Consider the following 14,312-nt stretch of genomic DNA (forward strand, 5'->3'; position numbering starts at 1 on the left):
TTTCTGCTAGGAACAGCAAAGTTGAGAGCTCTGCATCAGCTTCTTGGAAATACATGCTTGAGGTTTGTAGCTCTGCAAAAGACAAGTGGAAGAGGTGACAAGAGAACCAACCACACCACACCTTGATTCTATTGAAGCCCCTTTCTACATGCAGCTTTATATCTAAACTTCCTGGTTCTCCCCCATTGCATCTTCTGGTTGAAATCTAGAAGGGATTGATTCTGGGTATTGATATATTCTAGATGATTCAGCTTAATCATTCCTGACCGTTAGAATATTCCATCTGCTCTGGTTGTCCACCATTTTTTCTTTCTTATTGCTTATAGGTAATTACCAGCTTTGTGGGGAAGAAGAGCAGGAAACGCTGCTAGTTGCAAAATGACCACTTCAGAGCTGCTGCCAAATATAAAGGGCTACCCAACCAAGGGTAGGGGGTGAGAAGGAATTCAACCCTGAATTGGGTGGAGCCAAGAAATTACTAAAATAGCTGTTCTCAGGAAGGGGACTGAATTGGTATTTTATCACATAGGCCCTGAGGCTGCCCAGAAGCCCACAGTACTTCAAAAAATTCTTCGTGCTCTGCATCAGAAGGGGTAGAATGTCTTAACAAAGTCAGTGCACTCTTTGTCCTGAGGCTGAAGCTTATGCCCTATAGTCCAGGATTGGCCTCAACACTGGCTTCTTCAGTGTAGCCAGTGCTGATGTTTCCTAGAGTGCTTAATATATGCTAAGTACCTCCTCCATATTGCTTGGACAAATTGGATACTAGGGTGTTATCCAAGATTGAGGACTCAAATGAGTTGGAGTACTCTTCTGACTGGAAGTACATATTCATTGCAGAGGAACATCAGCTCCCCCACATTCAATAGCTACCATGCCCTTGCACCCTATTTTGGAGCTGCTGGTGAAGGTGTGGCAGATACATCAAGCTGCTGTGTCTTCTAAAGACAGTTTAAAAAAGGTATCATCTCCTCCCTCAGGATGTTGGCAGCAGTTTAAGAGCTTGCTTAGAGGAAAGAGTGGCCACACTCTGCACCTCAGAATCCTGATCTTTAGTACTGAGACTTATTTTAGTGAACAATTTGCCAATCCATTTTGGAACACTTCTCAACAATGGTGGCCATGCCTTCATAACCAAAGGGCAGGAGAAGCTATGCAAAAAAAATTCACACTTTCATAACATTATTCCTCAAGAAAAATGCTAGGGCAGTTTAAAAGCTAGTCCATGAGAATGTGGATTTAGCCCAGTATCAGGCATGGGTAGCAATAATCATAAACAACTCTCCTGTCACATCCCAGTAGTGAGACTTCAGTGTCTCATTGTCTGAGGAGAACTTAGTTTTGTAATGGACTTCCAAATGTCTCATGTCCAAACTGTAGCGATCATGGTTACATCCAGCTTAGGATAGGGGATCTCATACACAGGGTCTCAGTATCTAGGGAGTTTAGTCTTTCAAGGATTGTTGCATGTGAACTGGAGATCAGTGTGGCTCTGTGTGCCTTAGGTGTCCAGATGCTTAGTATGCCCAGAAGCGTTCCTGGTTCAGTGACTATCAGGGCTCTCGTTTGCATAAAGAACACACAAACAATCAGGGAAGTACTAGGTCCTGCCACCTATTAGGTAAGCCTTCAAGAGTTGGAGTGTGCTCTACTCCACGAGACTTTCATAATACATATGTGCATGGCAAGAAAGGAGAACACAATTGCTGATGAGATCATCTGGAATAGATCCTTACAAGTGGCTTCAGGATTTGGAAGTGCCAGCCAGTTTCTCTTCTGAGGGACATCTGAGGTGGATCTCATTACTTACCAAAGCAGAAAACTGCTGGTGGGCTGCTCATGGCTTCCATAAAAAGTCAAATTAGCAAAAGATGCCCTTTCATACTGTAGGGAAAGAGATGTGTGTCTACTTTTCTGCTGCTCCCTCTCTTAGCTAAGGTCCTGGCAAAGTTGAGAGAGAAAAGTGTGATGATCTGTAAGCCTCATACTAGCTCAGATAAGTGTGGTTCTCTACTGTTGTGGCTGGGCAGAGTTGATTCTATCAGACTGAGAGAGAATGTGGCCTAGAGAATATTTCAGATCTAGGGCTCTCAAGACCTTTTATTCCTGATGACGGTAAAGATCTATAAGTATGGTGTCTTCCAGTAGATAACTTATGTCTTAGCATCTCAAAAAAAATCTGAGAAGGACCTGTAATTTTATGAAGAAAGGATAGCGGTCAAGGTAGTTCTCACCCACCTCAAACTGCTTTACTACCTTCTTTATGTGTCTGTGCCTGCTTTGAAGACTCACTCTATTCATTTTGTAAGCTTTCTGTTGATTGTTGATTAGTTGAGGGTAGATCAATGTCTGCAGCCCCTTGTCATGCTTGTGTGCACTATGATATGGAATATTAATTTGGATTAAAGCTCTTTTTGAAACATTTAGTCCTGTGAACTTAACTTTATGTGGAAGATAGGGTTTCAGGTAGCAGTGGGCTAGCTTCAAACTTGATTAGATTTTTACAAAGATGAAGTACTGCAGACTCGTGTGAGATTCACCTCCCAGGATGGTGGTCCACCTTGATGAGTTTGTCATCCTGCCAGCATTCTTACTATGCTTATTACATTGAAGTCTGGCTCCATATGCTTAATGTTAAAAGGTTCTTTGATGCGCTGGAGACGTTTTATTTGGAGGCTATAGGTGATGGCTAGTGGCATTCTGTTAATTTCTTTTATAGGGCCTGTCTCATAGTAGGTGACTTCTGGGTACCCTTCTGGCTCTGTCAGTCTGTCACCTACAGCCCCCAACTAAAACCCCTCCAGCGTGTCATCAGAGATCTACAACCTCTCTTGAAGGACGTTCCCTTACTCTCACAGACCTTGGGAGACAGGCCAGTCCTCACTTACAGACAGCCCCCCAACCTGAAGCAAATACTCACCAGCAACTACACAACAAAAACACTAACCCAGGAACCAACCCCTGCAACAGACCCCAGTGCCAACTGTCCGCATATCTATTCAAGGGATGCCATCATAGGACCTAACCACATCAGCCACACTGTCTGGCTCGTTCACCTGCACATCTACCAATGTGATATGTGCCAGCAATGCCCCTCTGCCATGTACATTGGCCAAACTGGACAGTCTCTATGCAAGAGAATAAATGGACACAAATCTGACATCAGGAATTACAACATTCAAAAACCAGTAGGAGAACACTTCAGCCTCCCTGGATACTCAATAACAGACTTAAAAGTGGCAAGTCTTCAGCAAAAAAACCTTCAAAAACAGACTCCAACGTGAAACTGCAGAACTGGCATTAATTTGCAAACTGGACACCATCAAATTAGGCCTGAATAAATACTGGGACTGGATGGGTCATTACAAAACCTAATTTTACCAAACTTATTTCCCCCTACTGTTACTCACTCCTTGTCAACTGTTTGAAATGGGCCACCCTCATTACCACTGCCAAGGTGATTCTCTCTCTTAACCCCCGCCTCTCACCTTGGTATTCTACTGTTAATTGAGCTCTCATTAGAGTGATTTCTTCCTCCCCCCTCCACACACACTTTGATAAGGCAACTCCCACTTTTCATGTCCATGTGTATATGTATACCTGCTACTGTATTTTCCATTCCATACATCTGATGAAGTGGGTTCTAGCCCACGAAAGCTTATGCCCAAATAAATTGATTAGTCTCTAAGGTGCCACAGAGACTTCTGTTTCTTGAGCTCTTGCAGTCTTCTTAACTTGCATAGAGTTAGAGCTGAAATTGCAGGCAAGGAGCGGCACTTCTCATTAACAGGCTTTCTTTCAGTGTGTCTACAGACAGGGCAAAGGTTCATGTAGCCTCTGATGCATGTGGTGGTTGAGGTGACTTCCTCACATCAATGTGATATTTCAGAATCTTGAGACTGTCTGTCTTCTGTCAGATGGCTTGTAAGACTTCTTTGGCCTTACCCTTGATTCTTACGGTTTGTGAATTTTGCTTACTCTGCCTTGCATCATCTCCTTCCTAGATCTTTTTGGATATGTCGGGTGTGAGGTCTATTTTGGCTCCATGTAACTTAATCTATAAGGAGTGGAATAGGTCACTTTTTTAGTTAGTGTTAGTTTGGAAAAGTGCTGCTTAAGTCAACAATTTTAAAAATATTTGGAGTTCTACACTGTTTCTGTGGAAAGTCTGTTCCCTACAATATTGATTCAGGTGGTCTCCTGCTCTGGATTGAAGAAGCTGGCATTGTCTTATCCAGGTGAAATGGTCTGGATATGATATTGTCACCTCTTTTATAGAAAATGAAATATTAAAAATCCTATAAGACTGCTAGGGTGTGTGGTTCTCCTCCTCCTCTCCCCCCCACAACCAGTGACTCAATTTTCATCCATCCAACAAAATTGTAAGTTCAGACCTATGATCTTTCATCACTTCAATTTATGCATCTGAGGGTATAGCTACATTTGGAATTTCAAAGCGCTGCCGCAGCAGCGCTTTGAAGTGTGAGTATAGTCAGAGCAGCAGCGCTGGGAGAGAGCTCTCCCAGCGCTGCATGTAAACCACATCCCTTACGGGTGTAGCGTGCAGCGCTGGGAGCCGTGCTCCCAGCACTGCTGCCCTGATTACACTGACGCTTTACAGCGCTGTATCTTGCAGCGCTCAGGGGGGTGTTTTTTTCACACCCCAGTTGCAACGCTGTAAAGTGTGAGTGTAGCCAAGCCCTTAGACATTACAATACCTTCCTATTTTGAAACTGGGCTGTAGGTAAACAAGACACGAGACGTCATTCTTCCACTCTACTCTGCGCTGGTTAGGCCTCAATTGGAGTATTGTGTCCAGTTCTGGGCACCGCATTTCAAGAAAGATGTGGAGAAATTGGAGAGGGTCCAGAGAAGAGCAGCAAGGATGATTAAAGGTCTTGAACATGACCTATGAAGGGAGGCTGAAAGAATTGGGTTTATTTAGTTTGGAAAAGAGAAGACTGAGAGGGGGTGTGATAGCAGTTTTCAGGTATCTAAAAGGGTTTCATCAGGAGGAGGGAGAAAACTTGTTCACCTTAGCTTCTAGTGATAGAACAAGAAGCACTGGGCTTAAGCTGCAGCAAGGGAGATTTAGGTTGGACATTAGGAAAAAGTTCCTAACTGTCAGGGTAGTTAAAAGACTGGAATAGATTGCCTAGGGAGGTTGTGGAATCTCCATCTCTGGAGATATTTAAGAGTAGATTAGATAAATGTCTATCAGGGATGATCTAGACAGTATTTGGTCCTGCCATGAGGGCAGGGGACTGGACTCGATGACCTCTCGAGGTCCCTTCCAGTCCTTGACTCTGAGTCCCACAGCTTGTTTTCAGCTTTCGTCTCAACAGAAAAGTTACCTTTAAATGTATTTCTTAAATAGGTCTTAAAACTTACATAAGGCCTGTATTCCCATGTACACTGTTTATTTCACCGCGTACTAAAGACCATAAGTCTCACTAAACTCTTGATCAGGATTTAAATCAAGTGGAAAACCTCCATTAAATAATCAATTTTAATAAACTTTTCCGTTTGTACTTTAGTTATTTTTCTAAAGAAAGGTACATTCTCACTGATGGATACAACCATTAAAACACGTTGATTTATAACTAAACAGAGCCTTCACAGTAGACTTGGTACATCTTTTTGTTATTTAGGAGGATACACTATATACACTGATGTAAGCAATTATGTAGCTTAATATTTTCAGGGTATTAGTACAGTTTTACTATATTAGAAAATGTTGAATGATGCTTATTTACTAGATTAACTTTTTGCTCATGACTTGTATTGAGGTGCATTAGCTTGATAACTGGAATTTAATTGAACTCAACATAGTATAAATTTTATTTTTATTAAATAAAACTAGCCTTTAATGTAGTACATGACCTGTTGTGCCATATTTATAAAGCTTGACTTCAAAAGTTAATTCCCTCCTCCCCTCCTCCTTTCTTTCTTTATATAGAAAAGCAGCTTTTAACTCCAGTTTTTGATAGAGGTTCATGGATTCTGTGTATTTATTTTTAATGTTTTAAGAGTTAATAAATTTAGGCTTTAACAAGTTTGTATTAAGGTCTGAATTTAAACACCTTTATTTTTAAAAATAATTGACAATCTTTTTAAAATAGCAAAATAAATATCTGACTTTAATTTAAAAATCTGATTTTTTTTCCCTTGATTTTTACTCACCTGTTTTAGATTCCAGTTTGCTTGGCAGTGCTGTTATCAAGAGGACTGTCTAAATGGATGTCTGAGTGCATTTTATACTGTTACGTCTTCTGTCTTAAAAATGAGACTGAGGCTAGGCTGTCAGTCTGCCTTGGGAATGTTTCTCAGACACCCATGAAGCAGCTACGTGTTTACTAACATTACTGCTTGGATTCAGTGTTTGAGTGTCTGTTCGTACTGTGAGTGGTAGCACTTGTTTCCAAGGTAGGGGAGGCTGGACACTTCTATGCTTACAAGAAGTTTTTGTTTTATTTTGGGAACATTAAAATGTATTACTGACACGTAAAACCTTAAATTAGAGTGAATAAATGAAGACTCGGCACACCGCTTCTGAAAGGTTGCTGACCCTGATCTGCTATATCCTTATGCAGTGCTAGCAGAATTGTAAGGACATATGTTTCTTTGTCTCCCCCCCCCCCAACCTTCCCCACTTCTGTTCATGCTCTGTTTTAAGTGGCCTCATAAAGGGTAGCACTTCTGGCTTGAAGTGCTGTGTGAATGGAAAATATTTCAAACAATTTCAGTGTACATAGACCGTGGCATTCCATGTAAATTTTTCTGAAATTACCTTGTTCATCATCCAACAAAGTGGGTATTCACCCACAAAAGCTCATGCTCCAAAACATCTGTTAGTCTATAAAGTGCCACAGGACTCTTTGCTGCTTTTACCCAATCAACAGTAGATTCATGATGTTTGAAAACAGATTTGTGCCAACTGCTTAAATGTAGGAACGTAACTTCAGTGAGAACCTAAAACAACGCTAGAAGGGTTCCTTGATGCTGGAATGTTGAATCTGTCTGCTAATGAGTAGCAATAATTACTGTTTCAAAATACCAGAAACAGAATTCTTAACTATGCAGCACATGGATGGCTGTACAGCTTCTGATCCATAACTGTATATTTATTGCTCAATTATGCAAGTCCCTGTGCTCTTCCTAATAATGGCCTTTGGACAATCAGAATGTTGAGATTTGCATGTCCATACAATTGGTTCTTTAACCATGAAGTTCTTGTGCAAATCCCTATGGCTTGATTGCCTCCTATTTTCAACTAATCTCTCATGCATCTATAAACATAATCAACTCTTCACAGTCTTCCCACCTAATTCTAGATATTAAATATTTCTCTGTTACATAAGAATTCAGCCCCTATAATCCTGATCCTACAGTCAGGTCTATGCTGGAACACAATACCATATAACTTTCAATATTGTATAACTTTCGATACTTCCTGTTGACTCCTTACCATATTCTAGACTAATAAACCTTTGAGCCTCGGATATTGTTGTGGTGGAGTTAACTAGAATCATCCAAAAGTTATTTTTAAAAATAACAAATGTAATTTGTTATTAAAAAGGGAGAGAGGGAATTGGAGAGGAAAAACAGGGATTTCAATGGGAGCTGCTTAGATAAGCTTTGGAAACAGTGTCTTTGTTTCAGATCTGTGTGTTTTAAAACAAACAGAATTAGGGTTTTATGACTAAATGTATCTGAGTTTTAATGGTTCTTGACCAGCTAAATATGTTTTAATAATCTAGGGTTTCTACTTCAGTTACCTTTTGTGAATCATTAGTAATCAATCTGTCTATATATACCATTGGTACTTAGTAACTTTTCTTTTTAAATGCCTTATCTGATATGAATTAATTATTGTAATGTAAATAGACTAACATAATTGAGCGAGCAAACAGAGCCTTGCACTCAAGAGAATTTGCCTGTTTGTCAAGCAATAACTTTTGAAAAGAGCATCAGATCAGTTGTGGGGCATGTTCTAGATGTTAATGGGCAGAAGCCTATTGATTTTGGTAAAATAAATAAATAAATAAATAAAAATAAAAGAAACTGGAAAACTTGGTTTCCTCTAAAATTGGCTCCATCAAGTGGCCAATTGGTGCGCCCTCAGGATGCTCTCTGGCGCCCCCTGCTGCCACCTATAAATGGCTAGCCGTAATGCACATACAGGCGAGTCGCATCCTACGTGCATTTAACTTATGCAAATTCAATTATATGCGCTTGTCAAAAAAAAGAAAAACAACAAGATACCTGTAAATAGTGTGGGTGATTCCACCCAATGAGCGCATGCCCCAGAGTGAGCATGAGATGGGAGACGTGAATCTGCTGTTCCCTCAGTCTGTCTCAGTGCCCGCGTGCCTCTCATAGTGTGAGCATCTCGCCATGCTGAGTGTGAGTCTAGTGTTTAAAGATACGTATTATTCATACAACATGGCCTGTAAACGCAAGCCAACTACTTCATCTGGTGCTCAACCGAAGAAACAGCGAGCTGTTCCAATGCTGGAGGAAAAACTGGCTGTGTTGGACTTACTGAGAGACGGTATGTCGGTCTCCAGTGTGGTGCGTAAATATGGCTGCAACTAATCTAGCATCCCTGCCATCAAGATTCGAGAGAGAGAAATTTGTCAAGCCGTGGCATCAAGTGCTCCAATAACTGCTAAGGTGATGAGCCAGGCGCGTGATAAGACTTTAATGCCTTTTCAGTCTTCACTAAACTTATGGCTGGAAGACATGAACCGCAAACGTATGCCTATCAATGCAACATGTTGCCAGAAACGGCTCTTAGCCTCTACACGCTGTTCAAACCTCCTACCGAAGAGGGACAGCGTTCTGATGAGAAGGAATTCAAAGCCAAACAAGGTTGGCTTCATAGTTTTAGGAACCGCTTCAACCTTAAAAACATGCAAACTGCTGGTGAAGCTGCCTCTTCGTTGGCAGATGCAGCAAAAGCCTACCTTGAACAATTAAAGAAAATCATAGAAGAATAGTGCTGTCATCCAGAACAAGTTTTTAATGCTGGCGAGACTGGGCTCTTCTGGAAAAAAAAACGCCCAACCGCACTTACATTTCAAAGTCAGAAAGACAAGCCCCTGGCTTCAAAGCAGCTAAAGACCATGCGACATGTTTTGTGACAGTGTGGCTGGGCATTTAATAAAGCTGGGCTTGCTCTACAGGGCTGCAAATCCCTGTGCCCTAAAAGGCAAGAACAGAAATCTCCTGCCTGTGTCCTGACAATCAAATAAAAAGGCTTGGGTGACGGCAGCATTATTTCTGGATTGGTTCCACAAGTGTTTCATTCTAGAGGTCAAGCGGTACCTTGAAGAGAAAGGACTTGACTTTAAACTGTTGCTGATCACAGACAATGCTCCTGGCCATCCTGTGGCACTCCGGTTTGCACATAATGACGTTGAAGTAGTCTTTTCCCCCCCCCCATACCACCTCCAATCTCTCAACCAAGGCGTGATTCTCTGTTTCAAGGCCATGTACACGAGGCTTACGTTCTCATGGATACGTAGCGCTATAGATGCTGATTCCAACCTTAATCTGATGGAGTGTTGGAAATCCTTCAACATTGCTGATTGCATTCGCTTATATTAAACAGGGAATGGATGCAATCAAGCCTGAGACAGTCAATGCATGTTGGCAAAACCTTTGGAAAGAATGTGTGAATGATTTTAAGGGTTTCCCGACCATTGACAAAGAAGTGAAATACATTGTTCAGGTGGCCACGCAAGTGGGTGGTGGTAGCTTCGTCGACATCCTTGAGGAAGAAATTGAAGAATTAATTGAGAGTCATAGAGAAACATTGACTAGTGAAGAGTCAGAGGAACTGATATAATCGTCTGCAGAAGACGAAGATGATGATGACTAACAGGAAGAGCCAGCAAGTTGGAATCTTCATAAATTTGCTGAAATGTTCCAAGCAGTGAAACACTTGAATGATTTAATTTCCGAATATGATCCCTATAAGGAATGAAGCCTCAAAATCAGAGTATTACGGACGATTTGAGACCGTATCAAGAAATATTTGAGCAGCTCAAGAGACAACAGTGACAGTTGCCAATCACCATGTTTTTCAAGGAAAAACAGCCAGGAGCAGATGAGCCTATGCAGTCAACTTCTCGAGCTGAACCAGAGCCAACCACTTTGTCTACGACTTGTTCTCCATCACCTCCGTTTCCTGGATTAACATCAAGCCCTGACGACCCTCTGTAACTTAAAAATACAGTACTATAAAATTATATTTTTCATATGTACTCTTTATTATATACTGTACTGTATACATTTATACATTACTGTACAGGGTTGTATATATAAAATCATGTACAGTATACTATACTTTATGGGCAATTTAAAGAATTTTCAAGGGTAATTTTGACTGTATGTGATTTTCACCTTGCGTGCTGACTTTAGAACCTAACCCCTGTGTAAGATGCAACTTCACTGTAGTTTCGCACTTAGTTGCTTGTATAGGCTGAGCTGTACACTCAGGTGGACTCGTGGGTGGGGGTGGTTTCCAGCTGCCCAAGATGGGCCCGCATTTGCACATAAATAGTTGTCCAACACACCGAGATTGGCCTACATTAGCAATTAAGTGCACGACCCTAATTTGACTTGTATTTTATCTGTAAATGAATTTTGGAAGAATCAGAAGACCAAACTGAAGCTGCTAATGGAGCACTCCCTTTGGCCTGCTTCTGAGTCAGGTGAGCAGACCATCTCTGTACATTTTGTCTCTGGAGAGATTCATTACCCCTTCAATTTTGGCTAATATCTCACATAAAAAGGAGAAAATCTTGGAGATTTTCCAATCAGGGAAGGCTCTGAAGAGGAGTATGGTCTCCCGCCACCAGGAGCCTGCTCCTAAGGAAGTCCCAATCTTCTGCTAAGTATATGGTGTTGAGGCCTAGACCTCTTCACTTGGTGCCATGGAGGCGAAAGACATTTCCTCCAGTACCGGTGGAGCAGGGAGATCCTGCAGCACTTTGAAGAAACATGGTGTCAGAAGGGCACCAGCACAGTCTGTTTCAGACTTAGCAACAGTGTCTTCATGCTAGGCTCCGTCAGTACCAACAAAATCAAAGCATGCAGCTTCAGAGCCAACCCACTCCAGACCAACAGTACTACTAAAATCAATTGCTACATCAGTACTGATCCAGTCAGTACAGCAGGAATTCCATTACTCCAGGGATTTGTCAGTGTTAGACAAGCCAGAGTCCCACTATGTGTGGGTAGTGATAGTCTCAGCACTGAGACCCCAGTCTCCAGATTACCAGTGCTTCCTGATACCATGGGATTCTTCATCCTCCTGTCCCCCACCACCACACTGAAGGACATTCAGGGGGATGAGGGAAGCATTCAGTGAATTTCCTTATCAGTGTGGTGTTCCCCTTTGCATCATTACAGGAACTCATACTTTGGCAAGGACCCTCACCCACATCAGGAGTTGTGGGATCAGTCCTTGATACTATCCTCTTATTCCTGTAAGGGCTGCCTCTATGGTCATACTGGCATTGTTGGGTAGCATATTGTCAGCACTTTGACAGACTTCTAGCTCCACTGCACCAGGAGACTATGGTCACAATCTCCTCCACCAACCCCCTAACACCTTTGTTAGAACAGGACGCTAGGGTGGACAAAGAGGCTATCCCTCAAACCCCTATTTTGTCTTAGTCTCCAGATGATGCAGTAATGCTTCCACCACTATCGATGACTGGCTGATTTTTTTTTTTTTTAACTCAGTTTCAGAACCTTGTGAATTGGAGAAGCTGGCAAGTATAGAACCCAGATAGCAAAACCTGGAAATTGATTCGATGGCTTTGTTTAAAGAAATACCTCTCCTACCAAGATAATCATGACTTTGTCTCTTATCTTGAGATCATCCTGGGGATCAGGGGCACAGATAGAAAGGCATACATCTCGACTACCAGAGGAAGGCATCTTGTAACGACCCTAGGTTCAGGCCTCCTCTGGAGCAAACATTCTGACATTTTATGTTGTGCTTGTGGCAAACAAGTTTATTGTGGGGAATGCCCACCAATGGAATATCATTTCTGTGCTGGAACTGGGAAGGACCATTCATGGTTGGCCACTGATTGTCTGTTCAGGAAACCTGCTACATTTGTTCATGGCTCTGGGGAGCTTGAGGACCATTGGGCACTTGGGTAACAATTTCAGACGTAGATGGCTTCCAGATACATGGGTTAGAAATAGGTGCCCCTTTTCTTCATATACTTCATGGCTGTCGTGTGGTCTTGAAATGATGTGAACAGCTACATTTCTTTGGTGGCTGGTTTTATTCAGCCTTGTATTTTAGCCTTGTTCTCTATTCTAAGTGCTGAAATAGTTGTTGAGTGTTCTCATTAAAAATTCTATTTATGGACCTTACTCTTTATGGTGGGGGTGGGGGAGGCTTTTGCTTTTGGCTCAAGGCTTTGCATGCCATCTTTATTAAAAATTCTAAAAGATGGTTTGGAAGATTTCATATATTAACTGCTCTTTTTGTTTTTTACTGCTCTTTGCTTTAACATGTGAAGTTAAATATTTATTCCTTGATGTAATCTGATTACTATCGTGTGTATTGAGTGATTGACTGTTTCTATAGAAACTTGTAGACAGGTTCTTGCCTCCCAGGCATTTGAAATATAATGGTTTTTTATAATTATCGGGAAACTAAAAGCAAAGATAGGTAAACCCAGAAAATCCAAAACTGATGCGAGCCTTGATTATTCTAGATCTAGCCAGGTGGATTCATGGGGAAACAGACACTACTTCATAATTTTCTTTTTGTCAAGAGCTTTAATTAAAATGTTATGTAATATGAATCCTAGTGTTCCAAAATAAATACTGGGACTCAGCATGGTTTCCTCAGCTTGGAATAGCTAGGTCTGAAGAAATTTGTATAATACTTCCTTACTTTGTTCAGTAATATGACGTGTACTACTTACTCTCGGGGCTTTATTGCACTTGTCCCTACATCACTTTTAAAATCTCTTGCTTGGCTCGCAAGCCAAGCGAAGAGAAACTGAATCGAGATGTTTTGCAGTACACATCACCGCCACGAGGGTGCTTAATTTAATACAGTTTTCAGTAGACATGAGAGATTTTATTTCTAATTCTGAAACTATTGCTAGTAGTTAGCCTTAACTTCATCCATGGATATTTTATCCTCTCTAGCAACTATTCTCTTTAAAAGCAGAACTGGAGATACTGAAATTTAGTGGTACCAAACATTGTGTATATGATTCTTCCGTTTGAAAGAGTACATAATTCTATAAATGTGCTAGCATCCTATACGCCCAATGAAATCTGAATGTAATTTTATTGTATTGTTGCAGATGAACCCACACGATCCCTGAGTGGTCTCATCTTGAAGAATAACGTGAAAGCACATTTTCACAACTTTCCAAATGGAGTAACAGACTTCATCAAGAGTGAATGTCTAAACAACATTGGGGATTCCTCCCCATTAATTAGAGCAACTGTAGGTGAGTTTCCAGATCCAAATTTTCTGTAATTGTTGGTAGTTCTTTCAGCTTGCTTGTTGCATTTCTTACTCTCTATTTATACATCAGAGGTATCTGAGTTAGTTCTACATCGGTAACATACTGACATCTGCATGATCAGTCAGAGCTAAATTAAAGTGGTGTAAAAAGTATGATACTGTCAAAACGAATGTGTTTTGAATGCAACATACAGATGAGATTGAAATGCAGTTTAATATTGCATCTGTGTAAAGTTTTCTTTATCGGGCTCATGAGACCTGTTCCCTTCTTATTTAAAGCTGGATTGAGAATTCAGGCTCATAATTTTTGACATAAGTGTCATAGTTTAAGTCCAGAAGGGACCACTCAGTAGGTCCATTAGTATGACTTTCTGCATGTCACTGTCCCATTAAATTTTCACACAGCTACCCTTACGTTAAGCCCAAAGGCTTCAGTTAGGCTGAAGCATTTCAGTCCTCAAAAGGACTAAACCACATACCACAGGCATAAAACAGGAGAGAGCAGGGTGCCACCAACTCTCAAGGTCTGTGCAGTGGGCTTGGTTTAATTTTGACTACGTGGGAGATGCCCAGATTCTAGGAGGTGCCCCAGGCTGCAGACAGAGATGAAAAATACTGCTCTAAAATATCTAGCCAGCTGCACATTGAGGGGAAAAAAAGATTCCTTTCTGATTCACTGCTGGTGATTGGATAGAGAGCCCTGAAACATGAGGTTGCTTGTTCTACTGGTTACTAATTTTATAACTGTCTCTAAGCTTTCCATCTAAAATTTGGAATGAGGTGAATATAAGAA

General features: G+C 41.2%; 1 protein-coding gene across 8 annotated transcripts in view; it reads left to right on the forward strand.

Moving 5' to 3' along the window:
- The window catches only part of TNPO1 (transportin 1), a 176,177-nt gene that overhangs the window by 42,592 nt on the left and 119,273 nt on the right, over positions 1 to 14,312 (forward strand). For all 8 annotated transcript variants that reach the window (XM_030567697.1, XM_030567696.1, XM_030567698.1 and 5 more), the window contains exon 4: positions 13,353 to 13,502. In XM_030567697.1, coding sequence (XP_030423557.1) covers positions 13,353 to 13,502 — 150 coding nt within the window. The remainder of the gene's footprint in view (positions 1 to 13,352; positions 13,503 to 14,312) is intronic.

This window comes from Gopherus evgoodei, chromosome 6, assembly GCF_007399415.2.
Source record: "Gopherus evgoodei ecotype Sinaloan lineage chromosome 6, rGopEvg1_v1.p, whole genome shotgun sequence".
Classification (NCBI taxonomy): domain Eukaryota; kingdom Metazoa; phylum Chordata; order Testudines; family Testudinidae; genus Gopherus; species Gopherus evgoodei.